Below are 21,786 nucleotides of genomic sequence, written 5' to 3' on the forward strand. Positions count from 1 at the left end.
TTTGACCACTTCCAATTTTCCCAAATTCATACTTCGTACATTCCATGTTCCAATTTTCAATGGATGTTTACAGCTGTTTCTCCTCATTTTAAGTTCATGGCATACTGTACGATTAACCAAAAGGTTGGTGGTTTGAAAGCATCCAGAGATGTTTCAAAAGAAAGGCCTGGTGATCTGCTTCCGAAAATGAATATTTTATGAAGCAAAGTTTGCTCTGCAACATGTGGCGTCATCAGGAGTCAGGGTCAACTGGGTGTCAATATGTTTTAGTTTGGTTTGCTTTGAAGACTAGAAAATCAGGTTTGAACAGTATTGATCATCCTCAAATTGCATTAACTATATTAAGCACTGGAGTCCTGGTGTGGTACTGTAGGATAATCACTGGACTGCTAACCCACCAACGGCTCCTCAGAAACCCTATAGAAAGGTTAGGAGTCAGAGCCAGCTCAACAGCTCTTAACAACAACAAAATTCAGCACAGGACTACTAACTGTAAGGTTGATGGTTCAAACCCACCAGTTGCTCCCTGGGAGAAAGATGAGACTATCTGAGCCCATAAAGACTTACAGTCTCGGGGACCCTCTGCAGCAGCCCTGTTCAGTCCTACAGGGTTGCTATGAGTTGGAACTGACACACTGAGAGTCGTTTAATTCTAACAGTTCTAAACAAACAGAAAAAATATGAGACGTATTCTAAATACTCATCTATTTTTCCATATGGTTGTTGTTGTTGTTAAGTGCCACTGAGTCATTGTAGACTCACAGTGACCCTGTATTAGTTTTCCAAGGAGCAGCTGGTGGGTTTGAATCACCAACTTTTTGGTTAGCAGTCCAGTGCTTATCCTACAGATATCAATAACGTAAAGACAAGAAAAAGCCATTTCTCATTCATGAATGATATTACTCCTTCTGTGTGGCACTGTAGGATAAGCACTGGACTGCAAGGCTGATTTGAACTGCAAGGTCAGCACATTAAATTCACCAGCCACTCCTTCGAAACCCTATACCAGGTTGCTATGGGTTGGAACTGACTCAAAGGCACTTAACAACAACAAATTATACCCATGGAATCCCCGGGTGATACAAATATTAATGTGAGTGGCTATTAACTGAAAGGTTGGAGGTTCAAAACTGCCTAGATGTACCTCAGAAGAAAGGCTTGGTAATCTACTTCCAAAAAATTACCCATTGAAAACCCAATGGGGCATAGTTCTACTATGACAAACCAGTTCTACTCTGGTTTTATTGTACTTTACATAGAACAAGACAATCATTATCAAGATATATTTAATTTTTTAAAACAAACTACTTTACAATGGAATTATCCCAAAGAGATAAAAGCAAGTTTGGTTCTTACTGTCAGTTCTTGGGGAACAGAATTTGGTTTCTTTATGTTGATCTCAATGCCATTGTTGTCTTGCTTCAACTCCACAGGGGACCCATGGATCCTGGCCACACCTTCAAACATCTGGGATTTGGTTAAGGAGGGGGCAAATGTCATTGTGGGACACTCGCTTTCCTTCTCCTCCTCATCTCCATGAGCCATTTCTCCATTCATGCTAACTTTTCCATCTACCTATAAAAATCAGAATGAACAAAACAACACGCTATTCTCCAACCCAAGGCTGTAACAAAATAAATAACACATTCAGAATCACAGGTGGTTGGTCTTGGATGTAACATGCATGTAACACAGAAAACCAGAAGCATATAATGGGAACAACTAGGGAGAAAGAAGAGCTCATGGCTTAAAGCAGGGGTGGGGAACCTTTTTTCTGCCAAGAGCCATTTGGATATTTGTAACATAATTCACAGGCCATACAAAATTATCAACTTAAAAATTAGCCTGCTGTATTTAGATGGCTGGACCTGTGGTGGCTTTGGCAAGGCCAGGTCAAATGATCTTGTGAGTCTGATCTGGCCCTCAGAATCTTGGTTTGGTGCTGCAGGATAGTGCACTGGTCTACAAGGTTGATTTGAACCCAAGGTTGGCAGTTCAAACTATACAGGGTTGCTGTGAGTCAGGTCACAGTGAGTCGGAACCAACTCAATGGTACTTAAAAACAAAGTACAGCCCTTGGGCCAAACGTTTCTCAGCCCTGGCCTACAGAAAGCAAAGCTGGAGACCCAGACCATTCAGATACACATTCAAGTTCTAAATTAAGAAATCAACTGCCTCTGTGCCTTTCAAAATGGCTGGCATCTGTGTTGGGACAATGCATTAAAAGAAAGGTGTAAGAATGGGGCTGTAGCTTATTTAAGTGGATTCTGCAAAGCAGCTTGTGGAGTCCTTGGGTGGTACAAATGTTTATCTGCTAATGAAAACATTGGAGGTTTGAGTCTACTGCAGGTGCCTTGGAAATAATCCTGACAATTTACTGTTTACAATCAGCCACTCCAAACCCCTTGGAGCACCGTTTTACTATGACACCTATGGGGATGCCATGAGTCAACAGCAACTGAATTTTTACAAAGCTACTCCGAGGCTCAAGGCAAACCGAGGGCTTCCTTGAAATCAATTAACCTAAAGAAATATCACACCATTTCGAACCTTCCAATACTTCTCTACCAAAAAAGTCCCAGAAATCAAGTCAAGCTAAATCTTGCTATCTATTCTAATTCTTTTGAAAAGAGTCATGATGTGCTGTTTACATAAAGGAGGGGAAGTGGACATCTAGATGAACTGATCAGAGATCTTGGGTACGAAGTTAACTAAAAATTTTCTCTACTCCTGTGCGGAACAACCTCAACATAAAACCTTCCTTCATGAAATATCACAGACAGCTCATATTTGTAGACTGCAGGTGAAGGAAAGCTACTGGAGTGGACCACCGAGCATGCGTGGCAGAAGCATGCTTGTGTGTGCACGGGTCTGCATGCCTAGTAACTTATTCTGTCAAAGAAGACTCATTTGTTCATTCAATACACACACACTTGTCAAGTGCTTGCTATGTCTTAGTCGCAGATGCCAGGCATTGGGGATGAGGTTAGACGGGCACAGGACCAGTCCTTAAAAGGGCAGACAAGGGGGGTTGATTTTCCTTTACAGACAAAATACCTTTCAACAAAGGAGCATTTCTGAATGAGGGGAAACACTGGTGTTTGAGGAAATGGAAAGATGGTTGGTTTTGTAGGTTCTTTGATTCGGAAACATTATTTTACACATTTACTGGCAAAAACAAATTAAGTTCCCTATCTTTTCTTCCACCTATTAAAGACCTGCATTATCTAAGGACCAAGTGCATCCAATGTTCCCATAATTCCTTGCATTATTATTATCATAGTCTCTTTTCGGATCTAATGTTAAAAACTTCTTTAAAAAGAGGGCAGTCAGCTGCACATCAACCATTTAAATCAAAGCCAACTAAAATATTACAATGAGGGCTTTCAACACCTCTAAATCACCAAAAAACAAAAACAAAAACAAAAACAAATTGCTGTAGAGTTGATGAAAACTCATGAACAGATGATACTAAAGTATGGTTAGCTATGGTAGCATAGAGTGTTAGGCATTGGGCTGCAAACTGAAAGGTCAGCAGTTCGAATCTACTAGTTGCTCCATAGAAGAAAGATGAGGTTTTCTGCTCCCGTAAAGATTTACAGCCTCGAAAACCTGATACAGGGTTACTATGAGTCAGAACCAACTCAAAGGCACACAACTATCATCACTAAGAGATTCTGGTGGTGTAATGGTTAAGTGTTCAGTTGATAGCTGGAATTTTGGCTTTCAAAATCATGTGGTTCCACAGCAGAAAAAACTAGGCAATGTACTCCCATAAAGGTTACAGCCAAGGAAACTCTAGGGAGCAGTTCTACTCTGTCCTGAGGGTTGCCATGAGTTGAACACAAAGTCAGCAGCATACAACCACCACTAAGATACCATGCTGTTCTATGTCACACTAGAACACAGTCCTGGCTCATGGAAATGGTACAATGATCAACCACAGTAATTGGGTTCCTTATGTATTCATAAGGAGCTCTGGTGGCAATGTAGGACAAACGTTGGACTGCTAACCACAAAGCTGGAGGTTCAAACCCACCAGCTGGGCCTCATAAACCACATATAGGGTCGCTCTGAGTCAGAACCAACTCAACAGCTGTAGGTGAAATACTCCTATCTACAAACCCAAAGCTCTTGAGACACATAAACTCCACAGTAGCAAATATGAACACGCTTTGGTTCTGCTGGGTAAAACAACTGCATTTTCTTGAGTCAAGATGCTTCCTTCTATTGAGTGCCTAGTTTGGGATCTACTCTTATGGGACTCATCCTACCTTAAAGGTCTTCAGAACCTCTTGAGAGGTTTTGGGCTGGGAGTAAGGCTTGGGTGTCAGCATAGGCACTGCTTTGGGAATGACAGTTTTGCTGGGAGAATCACTGCCTGCTGATATGCTGGTATCCAGGACACTGGCACGAGCGATGGTGGTTTCAACAGTGGCAGTGAATTTGGGTGGAGGCAGTGACTGTTGCCGCAGGTATTTCATGGGGTTGGGTTCGTTCAGGGCAGAGGATAAGTTTGGCTCTGTTGAATGGCTTCTCTCCAGAATTTTTGGCATCTCCAAGCGTTCAAGGACAGCCTCACTGATGGTGAATCTCTCAATGTACTGTTGGAGGATCCCCTCCGCCTCCTCCTGAGACTGAGCGTTCTTATACGCCTCATGCAATTCTCGTTCTCTCCGCTCTCTAGAGGATTGGGTGTGGGACAGGGAAGAAATGAAACAATCAGTGGTCATGAAAATCCCATAGAAGACATTGGTGGGGACCAAGGTAGAACAGAAGGGCTGGCACAGAAAGTTTAAAATGCTAGTGTTACAGTCTGTGATAACCAACAATTTTCAGAAAAAGACAGCACATCTAGATAATACCATAATTTTAAAAGCAAGCAACAGAAAGAACCCACTTTTCTTGGACAATTTCTTTGTAGGTTTTGATGCTTTTTCTTCGTTCACTTGTCCCATCTTCTCCAGCCAGCAACTTCTCCATTTTTTTCCTTTCTTCTTCTTTCTTGATCAAGTCCTGAGAAGCGCTTCTTCTGCGGCTTTTCCATCGAGCCAGGTCCTGCAAGGAGTGAGAAAGAATAGTCTTCTGCAGGCTTGCACATAATTTCACTTCTATTCTTCAGAGGTTAGTGAGAACTAACTATGGTATAGACTAGGGCTTTCCTACACAATCTGCTATATGTCCAGCTGGAACAGGAATGCCCCAAAGGCAGGAAACACTCCAACATATTTTCCATAGCAGGGAAGCATATTTATTTAGACCTATCAATGTGAAATATGCACTCATACTCCATGTCAGTGGTTAAATTTTAGAGAACTTCTTCCCAACACAATTATATGAAACTTCATTTATTTTTATTTATGACCTCTGCATTGTGAATGGAGAATATTCTGATGTTCCTGGCCCAAAAAGGTTCCTTAAGGAAGGAAGAAAACGCGAGAAAAAATTGGCTTTGGAGTCTTACAGACCCGATAATTCTATATGTATTAATTTATCTGACAACCTCACAACAAATCCCATAGGTCATTATACCACAGTGATAAGGAGTTAAGATTCTAGGGTCTAATGGATGGGATTTTCAGCTCTGGGGAATAATCCTAACTCTGTCTCCTCCATGCTTTGGAATCTTAGGTGAGTATTTTAGCCTTTTCGGCACCTCAGCTTCCCCAGCTCTAAAATGGAGATGATAATAACAGTTACCACAGGCTTGTTGTGAAGGTTAAGTGAGATAATGTATACACAGTGCCAAACAGATAGTCAGTCTTCAATATATTGGAGCCATCATTTTACTGACTTTGGACAACTCTTTTGATTAATGGTAGAGTCATGTTTGGAATACTACTTAAGCATGCTCTGTGAAGATTAAATGACATAATTGACTCTCGTTCCCTGAGGGGGGCTTGAAAAGATTCCTGATCATTTCATTCCATGCTTCCATGACCTGCTTGAAGGCCCCTCATCTCTTCAAGCTCCAGCATCTGCCCTAGATACCAAGGTCCTCTTCAGGCTCTGGCGCCGTCCTGCCCCGATTCAAATCCTGGCTACTCCACTCACTGGCTGTGTGATTTGGAACAAGTTAGTTCATTCTTTGGGGTTTGGAATTGATTGGGTTACTAAGAGGATGAAATGACAGGATCCACGCAAAGCACTTAGAATAGTGCCTAGCACTGATACACTGCCAGTGTTATCAATTATCACCATCAAATACTTCAAATATTGACTCAAAAGACCGTGCTTTCTCAATCCTGCATCTCATTCCAGATGCCTCCCTCCCACGCCACTCTCCCTTGTGGCCAAGCTTCTAGAAAAAGCACTATTGATTACACGTGTGTTACACAGTGGGTTAAGCTTTGGGCAGCTAATCATAAGATTTGGTGGTTCAAATCCACCAGCTGCTTCACAGGAGAAAGATGAGGCCGTGAGGCTGTCCGCTCCTATAAAGATTTGCTGTCTTGGAAAACCTAGGGAACAGGTCTACTCTGTTGGGAATCTCTGAATCGCTATGAGTTGGAATTGACAGTGCAGTGGGTTTTGGGGGTCATTCACTCCTCATCTTTCAAGTTACTAGGAACCTTTTTTGAATTCCTACATTTACTGTTTCACTGTTTAAAATCCTCCACAGGCTTCCTCTCATCAGCTATCCCCAAACTAAGCTTGCCTGCGTGGCTTTCCACATCCAAGTCTACCCAGCCAGCCTGATTTTCTGCCCCAGAGCCTCTTTGCCATCACGCTGAGCAGCCTCCTGCTGCCTGGGGCCTTGGCCTGTACTCACATCTTGCCATTTGTCATCCTCTTCCCTCAGCTGGCTATTGATCAGTTGCAGCTGCTCCTGTCGGGCCTTGCTGTGTGGCTGCACTGTGGCCTCCTCTTCACACCGCACGTCAAACATACTAGTGCTCCTGAGTGAGGAGAGAGCAAAACAAAAATTGACCCGGATCAGCACCCGTCCTTTCCCCGCAGGTTTTGGGGCATTCTGCCACGTGGGGGCACCACCGTACTTGGAAAACTGCCCGTCCCCTCAGCAGCACAAAACAGCAGCAGGATTTGCAGCCTGTTGGGGTCCCTCAGCGAACAGGGGGCATGCTAATGTTCCCACCTTTACTGCTTTTGATGGCAAAGCAATATCTGATCATCTTTGTCTTCAGAGATGTCATTCAGTAATTTTAAATGTAGGTGTCAGCATATGCTTAAACACACACTAGGAAAATATCTTTGAAGCCCTGGATACTGTCCATTTGGAAATATAGAAAAAGACAAAATGAAGAATCCTGTGGGGAAGAGAGTAGTATTCCATGCAGGAAAACTTTATTCCAGTCAATGCTTCTTTGTGTAAAAAGCTGGCATACATGTTTTCTATGTTAACGGAGGTAGTGTCTCCATTTTCAGAAAATGGTATCAGATGGCCTCAAGTTGAAAACATCCATATTTTTCTTATTGCATTTTCTGATGTTTGGATGCATCCAACATCTATGAATTGTTGATGCATGTGTTTCATGTGGTTAATTATTTTTATTTCCTATAAAATTGTCTTTAACTTGATAGTGCAGTTGATGGCAACTTGGAACCAAGACAGTAAACTATTTTATGGTAAGAATAAGTAGTAAAATTTCTGCACCAATATATACTGTGTACTTTAATATCCTCACAATCATTTTGTTTTATTTTTGTCAGGATGTCTCAGAATTTACTCCTTTAAAAAAAGGAGAAAAAAAAAGGGAGGTAGAAAAAAGATTATCTTAGAAAATCCTTTGTAGTTATACTTGATTTACTCCATAACAGTCTTTTAAATGTTGGGCAATATCATAGGGCCTTTTCTGTATTCCTTAGGTAGAACTTTATTACAGTGAAAACTGAAGCAGAAAGATGAAAACTGAAGTAGAAACTAAACCCATGTTCTTCATTTTTTTTCCTCTCAAAGAAATGACTACCTAACTAGGTTAAGCAGTTCAAAAATCATCCCATGAAGGACCTGTTAAAGTTGACTGTTACCTGCTAGGAACTGCTAGGACAACTGTCAGAGTAAATTTTTGGAAGCCAGCTTAACACAAAGAAAAAGAAAAGCTAGTTCCAGACACCAGAGTGTTGACCAAAATAGTTCTCCCCATAGTCAAACCTTTGGATGCAGATATATGTAAATTCCTCAGCACTCCCTGTTCTGTAAGGAGAAGATGCCTCCCCAAACAATGGTGGCCTCTATTAGCATTATCAATCCACTCAAAATGAATGTGCCCCAGAGCTATGGAGTTGTTTTTGCCCTCAATACAGGTGCTGGATAACATGTCTGACCAAAGAGAACTAGACAACAGAAGACTGTAGATGTAATTGGTCTTCCTCAAGAGTATTTGATAATAAAACTGTAAAGAAGAACTGGCATTCCCATGTGGCACTGTGCATTAGTACGTTAGACGTCAGTTTGAACCTCGAGGTCGTCGGTTCAAGCTCACCAGCTGCTTCTTGGAAACCCTGTATAGGGTTTGTATAGACTCTGTATAGAGTCACTATGGGTCGGAACTGACTCAGCGGCAAACAACAATAACAACATAGAACTTAGGAGAGTTCTATGAACACAGATATGATAAAACTGTGTAAAAAACATGCTTCATGGATGGTAGTGATTTCCACAGCTTTGCCTTTAGAAGGATAAAATGTAGTTCTCAAGGCTGTGTGTGTATGTGTGATTTTTCACCTATTTTAAGCTATCAAACTATTTATAAATGTCATGTAAGAATTGAGAGGTTGCAGGGTGAAGTAGAAAAATCTAACCCATGTTTTTAAAACTTTGTGGGTCAAAACTCACTTAAACATACTTTCCCGAAAGAGACTGAAATTCACCACATTCCTCTTCTCACAGTTAAAAAGAAAAACCAAACGAATGAAAACAAAAACAATCTTACCTTTAAATATATCCAATTCCATGAATTCCTCTTTTAAGGCCATTTACGATCTCTGCTAACATCTTAGAAGGTTAAAGGTGTCTGAGCTGAGACCCTCTTGTATTCCACTTACATAGAAGGCTGATTGTGGGGGTGAAAGCCCCTATCTTTGACTTTGCCCTCTATAACTTTTAAAGCACAGAATTTTGGAGTAGACCAAAATGAGTGGCCATAGGGCCGAGCCTTCTTCTGGGATCCAAAAAAAGAATGGTAAGCTTCTCTGGGATTTGGGTTTCAGTTCTCCCACTCGATGGGCACTGAGAGAACAGGAGCAAGGCTTTCAAAATCACATTCTTTTGTCCTGGGTTCCCATCTTTCCTCCTACTCAGAAGCTCTAACTACCTCAGCCCAAATGTGGTCAAGAGTTGGTTAACCAAATAAAAACAGAAGCTCTTGTTTGCCCTCTCATATACAGGAAGGACTATTATTTTCCAAAAAAAAAAATTTTTTTAAAGAAATACCAGGAAACTGGCCAAAAAAATAACTGTAAGCAATGTATTTATGCCATTTCAAAAAGAGGAACTGAGAAAGTTGAGAATTAGTACAACTAGGCAGAAACTGGGGCTGAGTCAACATGGAGAGAATGTTCTGTGTTTTAGAGGTTCTGCAGTTCAAAGGTTGAAGACGTGTATCTGGGGCTGGGCGGAGGATTCTGGAGAAGCTCAAGTTCTAGTGTGAATTGTATGGAGTCCGTAACAGTCCATTGGGCTGTAGGGACAATGCTATCTTACTGCAGGGCCCAAGAGTCTCTTGGTGGTGGGTTGGCAATGGTGAGGACCAGGATCCAATCATTGTCACAGGCAGCCTGAAATTGTTTCTTAGCCAAGCTCACAGAAAGGGAATTACAAAGACAATCATCTACAGCTTTTACAATGCACCAAGTTTTGTTTTTGTTTTTTGTTTTCTTGTGAGAATGTGGTGAGAGAGTTGAATTGTGGAAGTGAGGACAAGGTCAAGGAGGTGAAAGGAAATCTATGGAAACATTCCTGGCTTGCCAGGAGGCAGACATTTCTCTGCCTGTGCGGTAGGTCTGCCCCTGACCTGCATTTTCCTTAAAGGACCCATCTTCTTCTGACTGGTCGGTACCTTTGGAATGTATCAATTAATAATAAATTTAATCTGGTCCAATCATTGTCTTTAAAGACTCTGTAGAAGTAGTGGGGGAAATAGATCATCTAAAAATAGTGTACCTTTCTATTTAAAAGATAAACTCCTGACAGAAACTTCTGATTTTGGTTCCCATACCACTGCATTTTACATTGTATGTACCTCAAGCAAGAAATTTGGTAGCTTGGAGATTCCTAGGTAAGACCTCTGGACAAACAGTTCTTTTTTTACTCTTCCCAGTCTATGAGACTGCCTCTTGTAAATTTAACGGAGGAGAAACAGAGGCTCTATGCCCATTCCTCCAGAATGCTGGTGTGGTACTGTAGGCTAAGCACTCACCAATAAAGTCTGTTTGAACTGCAAGGCTGGCAGTTCAAACTCACCAGCCGCCCCTCAGAAATTCTATAAAGGGTCATTATGAGTTGGAACTGACTCAGCGACATTTAACAACAACAACAACAACAACAACAACAACAACAACAACATGCCCATTCCTTTACAAACCAAACAAAATCCACTAACTTTCCCATGGTTGAGGTTTAGTATTCAGGGATCGACAAAACTCAAAACGTAGCATCCTATATTTCTCACCTTCCATGGCTTTGGCTTTCCAGGAAGTCTCTGGTAGCATAGTGGTTATGAATTGGGCTGTGAACCTTAAGGTCAGCAGTTCGAAACTACCAGCCTCTTCATGGGAGAAAGATGAGGCTTTCTACTCCCGTCAAGATTTATAGCCTTGGAAACCCTGTACAGGGTCGCTATAGATTGGAATTGACTTGATGGCAGTTAACAACAACAACAACCAGCATGGCATTCCAGAGATCTATTTAAGCACATTGCAGAGACTGCAATAAGGGAGAGAAAAATCCATTCTATCAAAATGTTTTTTCCAAACAAATCAAAGTAGTGTTTTGTCTATCAATCTTATAGAATCCTCCTTTCAGTGAATGTTAAATATTGCCACAGCAGATTTTCAGAGTAATAACCAGAGCTCAGTTTTACAGACGACTTAATGTAGTCAGTCAAACTCAGACTGAATTTGGTTTTGAGATACGAGGAGACCACCCATTGGAAACAGATACCTTGGCACTACAGTTCGACTCTTAGTTCAGGCCAAAGAATGCAAATGGAGCTGACATCTTGAACAAAAAAATGAAAAAATGCATATCTTGAAAATAGTATTTTGCCTACTCTCATTTTCATCTGGTATTTGTGTATTCTGGTGTGGTGCTGTAGGGCTAGCAATGGGCTGCTAACTGTAAGGTCGACGGTTCAAGTCCATCAGCGGCTCCTCAAAAACCCTGTACAGGGTAGCTACAAGTCAGAACTGACTTGATGACATATAACAACAACAACGCCCCTCCAGTCTGTGACTTGAAACCTCCTTGCCCAGGCAAGAAAGCAGACGGAAGGAGTGCACGAGTCCGATGACCCATATCCCACAAGGCCACCCAGTGCCTCTCCCAGAAAGGACAGGCACCAGGCAGCTATTCAGCAGACTACTGATGTTGGAATTAGATACTAAGCATGGTTCTTAAAGCACAAATTTCTCAAATCTGAGAGGGCTCATATTCCTCAAAGAAAACCTCACCTTGTATTTTGGTTTCAGAATGATCGGCATATGGGAAACCCATTATGAAAGACAGTTAATGTGGTTTCCAATGGGAAGGAATAGATTCTTCTCAAATTTGGATGTGAGGGAAGGCTGAGAAATAAACCTCTGAAAGCAGTGAAAACCAAGTAGCAGCAGGAGGAAGCCCAAGCCATGTTTTATATCCTTCACCCCTTGCTATGCCACGGAACTTGAACTGGATCCCAACGTCTTGGTGTCAAGCTTTCCATAGTTTATGTTATTCCAATCTGGGAGGAACTTGGGCTTCTGGGTGTACAATTAGTGGTTGAAGGTTTATTTTCTTAGTTTTAAAAAAAACAACAAATGTGGCTATGGGAATGATGTCTCCATTATTAACTCGAAGCCCCAACTTGTTGAAAATGAAACACAAAATTCGGAAAACCTTTTTTGAATAATTCCGTGGCTCAGAAGGAGCACCAATGTCCACACAGTATCAAGAATGACTTTCACATGCCCATTCTAGGAAAAGCAAATGTTAAGTTTGAAGCAGCAGCTGCATATTAGAATCATGCTTAAGTTGCGTTTTCATTCATCTCTCCTGCATGGAACATATGTTCTACATTCCACCTTCAAGTGCTTTTCTGAGGCTGCACAGAGCCAGTTAGCTATTCAGTTCAGTGTTTTGCATCAATTGCATTTCAATTAGTGGTAAGTACTGGAGGCATGCAGTTTAAGCTAGTAATTAATGTAATCCTATGAATAAAAGACAACTTACTCTGCGTCATCAGACACAGGAGTTCTCGGACCGTATCTATAAGACCAAATACAAAATTAGAGGGCTGACAAGACAGAAAGTTAAGATTGTAACCAAACTGGAAATGAAAACTTGTTGTGAAATTTACACGAGCCAAACTTCTTCGCCGATCACACTAGAAGAGAAGTGTCATTATGCACTTTGCGATATTCATTAGCTGCTTAAAATGAAAGAAAGACCTTGACGTTTTTAAAGAATGCAAAACGTGTATTAAAACCCAGAGAAGAAATGAAAATCATCCTGTACAACCCACAAAGAAAGAATCTGCACAATAGAAACATAAAAAGGCTTAGGTGCAACCCACAGTGTTTAGAAAAGGTAGTTCAGGAGAGAGAGAAAAAACAAAGAAAGACTGTGATGCTCATTCACAAATGGTCAACTGTTCATGTCTGTCTTTTCAGCTGGAATGGATACCCAGTATATAAGCACACACTTACTGACTCTTTCCATCCTTTCCTTGATGTGTTAATGCAATGGCACAAATGACATCAAAGAGTGTTTCTACAGTTTTCTGAAAGTAAACCAGAGCCCCAACCAGAACCCTAATCAGTGCCTCCTGCATGCATTTGACAAAAACCACAATTCCTAGAAAACTGGCAGCCTTAATCAAAACCAGAATTGTATGATATTCTATAACTTGAAAACCCAAAGATCTTCCCCAATCTTTTATATTCAACTGACTATGTAGATCTATAAATCTGTACCACCTACAACAGAGTCACCTTCAGCTTTAAGTGTGCCTGCTAAAGCCAAGACTAAGGTCAAATTAGAAAAATAAAAGGAGACATTACAAGGGCATATTCAAGCATGTTTTCAAAAAGCAGCTCCTTCAAATGACGGTCTCTTCAGCAAATGCCAATTTTAAGGGAAGATTCTGACTTCTACTCTTGACAGTGAACAAAGAATTACTTCAGCAAAGAACACATATCTTGTTTTCAGTTTCCAATAAATTAGATTTGGGGATGGTTAGCAAAATTGACTTGGTCTCGTGTTCACTTGCATACAAATTTATAGGGAAAAGAGCCATTTCTAAAAATCTCATCCTGTCATCTTAGAGAAAACACCCTGGAGCACATGGGAGTACAGACATGCTCTTCTTTCTTGGATTTTTCTCATTCTAGGTCAGTCTGCATTCACTGAGAGATATTTTCATTCACCTTGAAGGCAATCACATCAGTGTAAAACCCAGTATTTCTGTTGAAATGGCTAAAGGCAAGACAAGGGAAAGGGTTGTAAATATTTATCTTTTAGCAGGAAGACTCATTTTCTGTCCCTCTGGGGAGTTATTTCAAAAGGTTTTAAAATTTAACCTAATAGACTTAATTCTACAAAAACACCATCACATTGAAATAATGGATGAGTGAATCTCACACATGGAGACGGAATGCGTGAGCTCACCACTGTTCATTCTGAATATTTTGAATAAATGTTTCTCAGTTAATAAATAAGCGTACTGCAATAGACTGATTCACATATAAAAATGTACTGCAACTGAGGAGTTGCTTGTCACTCCTGGTGGCTCCACATGAATAACTCAGTAGGGTTTCCAGTAGTTACCATCTTTATGGGAACAGATCACCAGAACTTCCTTTTGTGGGGCTGCGGGGTGGGCTCAGAGCTGCCAACTTTAGCTTAGTAGTCAAGTACACCACATAGTTGTTCGAACAAGAGGCAGTTGTTCAAACAGAACATGGGAACACTAAATGGTTGAAAAAAAAGAAAAGTGTGCGACAGGGTTGTATTCTTTCACCACACTTATTTAACCTGTCTGCTGAGCAAATCATCCGAGAAGCTGGGTTCTATGCAGAAAAACGTGGCATCAGGATTGGAGGAAGACACATTAACAACCTGCGATATGCAGATGATACAACCTTGCTTGCTGAAAGTGAAGAGGACCTAAAACATTTACTCATGAAGATCAAAGAGCACAGCCTTCAGTATGGATTACATCTCAATGTCACGAAAACAAAAGTCCTCACCACTGGACCAATAAACAACATTCTTATCAATGGAGAAAACATTGAAGTTGTCAAGGGCTTCATTCTTCTTAGATCAACTATCAACACTCATGGAAGCAGCAGTCAAGAAATCAAAGGACGTATTGCATTCACCAAATCTGCTACACAAGACCTTTAGAAAGTGTTGAATAGCAAAGATGTCAGCTTGAGGACTGAGGTGCGCCTGACCCAAGCCATGGTATTTTCAACAATCTCATATGCATGCAAAAGCTGGACAGTGAATAAGGAAGACCGTAGAAGAATTGATGCTTTTGAGTTATGGTGTTGGAGGAGACTACTGAAAGTGCCATGGGCTGCCAAAAGAACCAATAGATCCATTTTGGATGAAGTGCAGCCAGAGTGCTCCTTGGAGGCCAGGATGGCCAAACTTCGTCTCTCATACTTCAGACATATTGTCAGGAGGGACAAATCACTGGAGAAGGATATCATGTTTGGTAGTGTGGAGGGTCAGAGAAAAAGAGGACGACCCCCAATGAGATGTATTGGCCAAGTGGCAGCATTGATGGACTCAAGCGTGGCAACGGTAGTGAGGTTGGCTCAGGATTGGGTAGTGTTTCGTTCTGCTGTGCATAAGGTCCTTATGAGTCAGTATGGACTTGATGGCACCTAACAACAACAACAACAATACACCACATAGTGATTTCTAAGAACTCCTGCTGTCACAGGTGTTAACCAAAAGGTTCCTGTTTCAAACCCACCCAATGGCTTCATGGAAGAAAGATTTGGCAATCTGCTCTCAAAAAGATTACAGCTTAGGAAAGTCTATGGGACAGTTCTACTCTGTTACATGGTGTTGCTACGAGTCAGAATTGACTTGGTGGCACCCAACAATATCGACATAGTGATTTCCAAAATATCTACGAAAAGAGATCGAAGAAGCTATTCTTATGGATGATTAATCTGGAAATAAATCTACTAGCATTGATTTTGTGTCTCTGTGCCTTTATTTAAATTTCTATGAACATTTTTAATGAAGCACAACATACACCTCAATGAATTTTGACAAACTGAATGTTCCCATACGTTAGTTTTGCATGGTTTCTATTTTCTATAAACACACTCATGCAGATATATTCTTTTGAGCTTGACTTCTTTAGCACCACATTTTTGAGGTTTGGCTATGCTGTTGGGTGTAGACTATATTTGAATTTAAATGATTTAAACGCAAAATGTGTAACAGCATTTCACAGCCACTTCTGGCTATCACAACGTGGAGATTTACACATAAATATAAGTTCCAGGAGTGCTGGGATTTTTCTGTTTGGATTCCTTGGACAGTGAACAGAGTCGGCCCTGAATAAGTGTTTATTGAAAGACTGAGTAAGTCATTTAGATACTCTGGGACTTGAACAGAAAACCTGGTCAGTATCACAGGAACACACAAACCTCCACTGACAGATGAGGTACATTGGCTGGAATCAACCCTGAGTCTACTACATGTTGTAGTTGTTATTGTTGTGTGCCGTTGAGTCAGTTCTGACTCACAGTGACTCTATACACAGTGACCCTGTATAGGATTTCAAAGGAGCGGCTGGGAGGTTTGAACTGCTGACCTTTTACTTAGCAGTCTAATGCTGGTCCTACAGTGCCACACAAGGACATGGGAGGCAGGAATTCTACCACTGGGACACCACTACCCCATACTCGTATTGATCACCTGGTGAATACTGGTTACAAATCAACATGAATGCCCACAGTAAGTGTTGACTTAATCACACATGTAAGCCACATACTTAATCTGACTATTCCTCTTTGTGCTCAGATGAACCCTTGGTTGTCATGAGCATATCAAGAGGATGCTTTCTATATCACAAATAGAGGGACAGTAGAAATGGCAGCCAATTCTTCAGACTTCTGCATTCTCTTCTCATACCTAGTTCAGGCAACATGCTGTCACGATAGCAGCTTTCCCTCACATGTGAGTTTGAATTGTGTAATTACTAGCCATGTAATCTTGGGCCTCCATTCCACAATTTCAAACTGCAGAAGAAATGCAACTAAAAGTAGGTTGTGTGAGGAGTAAATCAATGGGAAAGCCCCGACAATACAGCCAGCCTTCCTTCTTTTGTTTCATTCTAACTCGTGGTCAGCCCCCGGATCCTGGCCCAAGCATCCTATCAGGAACACCCAGAAAGGGAGAAATTGTGGTGGATCCCAGAACACCCAACGAGATCCACAAGTGATCCATTCACTTAACTGCTCTCTACATCTGCCTTCTCATTTGTGAAATGGAGCTAACATTGACCCAACACACATGGATACAGAGAAGATGAGCTTGAGTGAACGCTTTAAGAAGGTTGTTAGACACTCTGTAGAGCCTAGAGAAGCTAAAGTTAACTAGAAGAAATGAGGAAGCAAAAGAGCTGAACAGAAAATTTCAAAGGACAGCTCGAGAAGACAAAGTCAAGTATGATCATGAAAGACCTGGAGTTAAATAACCAAAAGGGAAGAACACACTCAGCATTTCTCAAGCTAAAATAACTGAAAGAAAAAATGCAAGGCTCAATTTGAAATACTGAAGGATTCTATGGACTCAATAGTACTTAACACCAACAACAGCAAAAAAACAAAACAAAACAAAAATGGGCAAAATATTGAAGAACACAGGAAGTATCAAAGAGAGATGGAAGGAAGGGGGCTAAAAAGGCAAGAAGTGACTGGCTTACAAGCTTTCAAGAGGGAACCTAGAGCCAGAGGGCTTGGAGGAAGGCAGAATCTCCAGTGAGTAGTATCCCATCTGCCTAGGCAGAGCTGATGAAATGAAATGCAGATGGGTCTCTTGTGATGCAATAGTGAATAACTGTTATCAGGAGTGATAGTGAAAGTTGGAAATGTAAAGGTAGAAATTTTACATCAAGGAAGGGAGGGAATAACTTTCCAGTCTAGGAGCGGAGGTCCCTGGGACCATCAACGGAGAAGAGCCCAGGGCGGGACCCTAACCAAAGAAGCAGTGATGCCTGAGATGGAGGCCGAGACAATGATGTGGAGCGACGGAGCATCTGGGGGCTTTAGATCCAGAGAGGGAGAGCGACTGTGATGTGAAAACTTGGGGGTTGGGGGGGAGAGTGTAGGGGGCAGGCTTGCAGGGTATACCCTTTGGTTGGTTGATGATGCATGGAGGGGATTGTAACAATGGCAATGATACGATGTATGATAGAATGAATGTAAAACTGATGTTCGTCCATGTAAACTATCATATAATTTACAATAAAACACATTAAAAAAAGAGATGGAAGGAATACACAGAATCATGTACGAAAAAAGAAACAGTCGATGTTCAACCATTTCAAGAGGTAGTGTATGATCAAGAACTAATAGTACTTAAGGAAGAAGTTCAAGCTGCACTTAAGGCAGTGGTGAAAAACAAGGCTCCAGGAATTGAGAGCCTACAAATGGAAATGTTTCAACAAACTGATGCAGTGCTGGAAGAAATTGGGAAAACAGTTACCTGCAGAATTTTTTGGAAGAAATCAATTTCTTTTACAAAGAAAGGTGACCTAACGAACATAGACATCATCGAACAGTGTTATTAATATCGTATGAAAGTAAAATTTTGCTGAAAATAATTTAAAATAGTTGGAGTATACAACAACAAGGAGTTGCCAGAAATTCAAGCTGGATTCAGAGAGGACGTGGAACAAGGGATTTCATTGCTGATGTCAGATGGATCTGCACTGAAAGCAGAGAATACCAGAAACAATGTTCTAGCACTTTATTATTAACTATGCAAAGGCACTTAACTGGGTAAGATTATGAGGAGTGGGTATTCCAGAATACTTAACTCATGAGGAATTTGTACATAAATCAAGAGACACTCCTTACATCAGAACCAGGGGATACTGCTTAGCTTTAAATCAGGAAAGTTGTGCATCAGTGTTATATCTTTTCAACACACTTATTTAACCTGTATGCTGAGTGAATAATCTGAGAAACTGGATTATATGAAGAAGAACATGGCATCAGGATTGGAGGAAGACTCACTAACAAGCTGCAATATATAGATGACACCAGCTTGCTCGCTAAAAGCGAAGAGGACTTAAAATATTTACTGATGAAAATCAAAGACCACAGCCTTCAGTATGGATTGCACCTCACTGTAAAGAAAACAAAAGTCCTCACAACCAGTAAATAACATCATGATAAATGGAGAAAAGACTGAAGTTGTCAAAGACTTAATATTGCTTGGATTCAGCATCAACACTCATTGAAGCAGTAGGCAAGAAATCAAACAACATACTGCATTAGGCAAATCTGCTGAAAAGAGCTCTTTAAAGTGTTAAAGAGTAAAGATAACAGCTTGAGGACTAAGGCCTGACCCAAGTCATGGTATTATTTTCAATTGCTTCATATGCACATGACTGTTGGACAGTGACTAAGGAAGACAGTACAAGAATCAATGCATCTGAATTATGGTATTGGAAAAGAATATTGAAAGTACCATGGATTGCCTGAAGACTAAACAAATCAGTGTCGGAAGAAGTACAGTCATAATGCTTTTTAGTGAAGATGGTGAGACTAAGTCTCTTATTCTTTGGATGTGTTGTCAGGAAGGACCAGTGCTTGGAGAAGGACATCATGCTAGGTAAAGTGCAGAGTCAGCAAAAAAGAGGAAGAGTCTCAACAAGATGGACTGACACAGTGGCAGGAACAACTGTGAGGGTGGTGCCACCTGGGCAGTGTTTTGTTCTGCTCTGTATAGAATCTCTGTGAGTTGAAATCAACTCAATGACACCTAACAACATGAAGCCTCTTGAACCAGTAACCAGTGGCTCTCAAATTGACTCTGACCATGAAATGTGCTCCCCAGGGTCTTTAAGTCTTCAATGGTGCATATATATATATATATATTATTTTTAAGGAGATTGTCAGGCCTTTTATCCAAGGCTCCTTTGGGTTGACCCAAAGCTCAAACTTTTCAGTTAGCAACCACGCACTTTTGCCATTTCACCACCTAGGAACTCTGCTCCCTTAAACCAGTGTTAACAAGACTTCAGTGTTATAATAGTAATAATACACTATTACCCAAAATACTTACAAAACATAGATTAAATTGAGGTGATATTGTTAGGATCATAATTTTCCATTTTGAGAATTACTCAAGGTTCATCCTGATCCCTCCTCTAGCCTCCTTTACACTGACTGCCACCTAGGTCTTTTGTGCACAAGAACACTGTCACCTCCTGTTTCATAGCAGAGCTTTTAACGAAGCCAGCCCATTCCTCACTCCTTTCTCTGCACAGTGACCATGCAGACCACACTCTTGTTAAATTGCAACAGGCTTTAACATATAGGGCCTGAAACCATAACACAAACCCCAGAGGAATAGTATTCTCGATTCTTCATCTTAAATCAAGCCCTGCCTCTAGAAGGCACCTCACCTTTGCTAATGTTGAAATTAAAAACAAATCAAATGACAGATTTTATAGTCTATATCTTCTTTGAACCTGGAGATGCTCCTGAAATTCAAGTAAAATCAGTTAGGTCAGAAAGAAGTCCAACACTGTTACCAAAAACTCCTAAGTAAGCTGGATACCAATAATAGCGTTCCTCGTTGATTCTGTCCACAGGATCAGTCCAAAAGAGTGTTTTAATAGACAAATGCACCATGGAACTCTTCTTTCCACACCTGCCTACATGCAGGAAAGAAAAGCATTCTTGTAACCTGGCCAATTCACTCATTCCATAGCTGCTAGCAATAGCAGGTAAGAGGCACTGACGCGCGATATGCATTAGCAGTACATTCAAAGCCCAGAGTGGATCAAGGCCCCGGCTGCAGAAACAAAGTTACAAGGGCACAGAACAACTTCTGACCTCTTATCTTGTACTGGCGGACTGTTGGCAGGTTCTTCTACATCCTGTTGTTTGGTGTATGGAACCGGAAGGAACTGGTTTGTGTTGGATCCAGTGTGTCTAAGGGACACCCCAGTTCTCCTCCTCATCATGTCATCTTTTTGTGAGTCAGACAGCTTGGCTGGGTCTTTCAGTCCACTGCCATTCCAGGTAGGAGGTATGACCTTCTCCGAATTTCCTTCTGTCCTCAAAGCCTTCCATTCAGAGGCCACAGGGCACCAACTAAGGTAACATTCAGTCCAGGCGTCAAAGGCCATGTATTGCTAAGGGTATTTCCACAGCACCACTCACTGCCATTGACTCAAGACAGAAGAAGCCAAAATCCATGGAGGCAGCAGCACACACAGCAGCTGAGGAGGAGGTTCCTCTTTTTAATACCACGAACCTTCATCATGCAACTGGTACTTACATGGCAATGGGAGTCCCATGATGATTTTTTCACAATTCCTGAGAGAAAAGTCTTAAGAGAATGAAATATGGCCACCACTTATCCACATGCAAAGGCGATGTGATCACTCTGAGGGAGCAAGGAAAGTGGCACTCTTGTCCTGAGATGGGCACATTCCTTTAAGCCCCTTCACTTCACACCAGTCATCAATTGCACACCGTGTCTCTAAGCTGTTTTTTGGGAGTATAACAGCCACACACAGCAGACGTAGCACAAGAAGGGATACAGGCAAGATGCTCACAGTGCCTGGTTCCTCCTCTCCTGGCTTCTTTCTGCTTTGGGTGGCATCCCAGAGTTTCTATGAGCAACTCCTTCATTCTCTTCTTTGCCATCCTGTGGCAGGGGTTTGGATGTAACTAAAGCCAGAGAGGACAGCTTTACTACGAGGTAGAATTCACATCAGAGACCCTGATCCCACCACCTGTCATTCTTCACCTCCTGAGGAGGCGGGAGACATTGCTCCTCACCTTCCTCAGTCTTCCTTGGACACTCACTCAAACTGCAGCTGTTATCCTCCTGAGATTCCACCAAAGGAGCCAGCCTTGAGACCTGTACACGGGAACTCACTATTCTGCTGAGAAGTAAATAGCATTGGTGGCAAAGAGAAAAGGAAAATGGGTCAGGAAAGGAAACAATACAAGTTGTTGGGACTGAAGGAAGCTGATAGTTAAGAGAGATGGCTACTCTCATTCCAAAAGCCAGTTAGTACAAATGACATATCAGGCAGAGGCAGTGGGATCTGAACTGCCAAGGGCCTGGCACGACCTTGTCATTGGGAGACTGAGTTATGGTGCTTGCATGTTTCAAATTCTTGAGGATATGTTTCTTAACTTCTTACCTCTTTACCCCTCCAGGTCACTCTCAGTCATTAAAATCCTAACTACATGTTCTGGTGTATGTTGTGGGTAAGTGCTATTGACTCAGCTCAGACTCATTGCAAGCCGGTATAGAGTTTCTGAGGAGCAGCTGGTGGGTTTGAACCACCAACCTTGTGGTTTGCAGTCCAGTGCTGATCTTATAGCGCCACACCATTTCCCTTGGAT

General features: G+C 41.5%; 1 protein-coding gene across 5 annotated transcripts in view; it reads right to left on the reverse strand.

Moving 5' to 3' along the window:
- LIMCH1 (LIM and calponin homology domains 1) overlaps positions 1 to 21,786 on the reverse strand; it is a 567,717-nt gene that overhangs the window by 83,322 nt on the left and 462,609 nt on the right. For 3 of the 5 annotated variants that reach the window (XM_006876603.1, XM_006876606.1, XM_006876605.1), the window contains 4 exons: positions 6,773 to 6,899; positions 4,901 to 5,058; positions 4,275 to 4,683; positions 1,357 to 1,575 (listed from right to left, as the gene is read on the reverse strand). In XM_006876603.1, the coding sequence (XP_006876665.1) occupies positions 1,357 to 1,575; positions 4,275 to 4,683; positions 4,901 to 5,058; positions 6,773 to 6,899 (913 nt within the window). Of the gene's footprint in view, positions 1 to 1,356; positions 1,576 to 4,274; positions 4,684 to 4,900; positions 5,059 to 6,772; positions 6,900 to 12,388; positions 12,425 to 21,786 lie in introns of all 5 variants that reach the window. The other 2 variants (XM_006876602.1, XM_006876604.1) reach the window with 1 other exon arrangement.

The sequence above is a fragment of the Chrysochloris asiatica genome, unplaced genomic scaffold (genome assembly GCF_000296735.1).
Source record: "Chrysochloris asiatica unplaced genomic scaffold, ChrAsi1.0 scaffold00394, whole genome shotgun sequence".
Lineage (NCBI taxonomy): Eukaryota > Metazoa > Chordata > Mammalia > Afrosoricida > Chrysochloridae > Chrysochloris > Chrysochloris asiatica.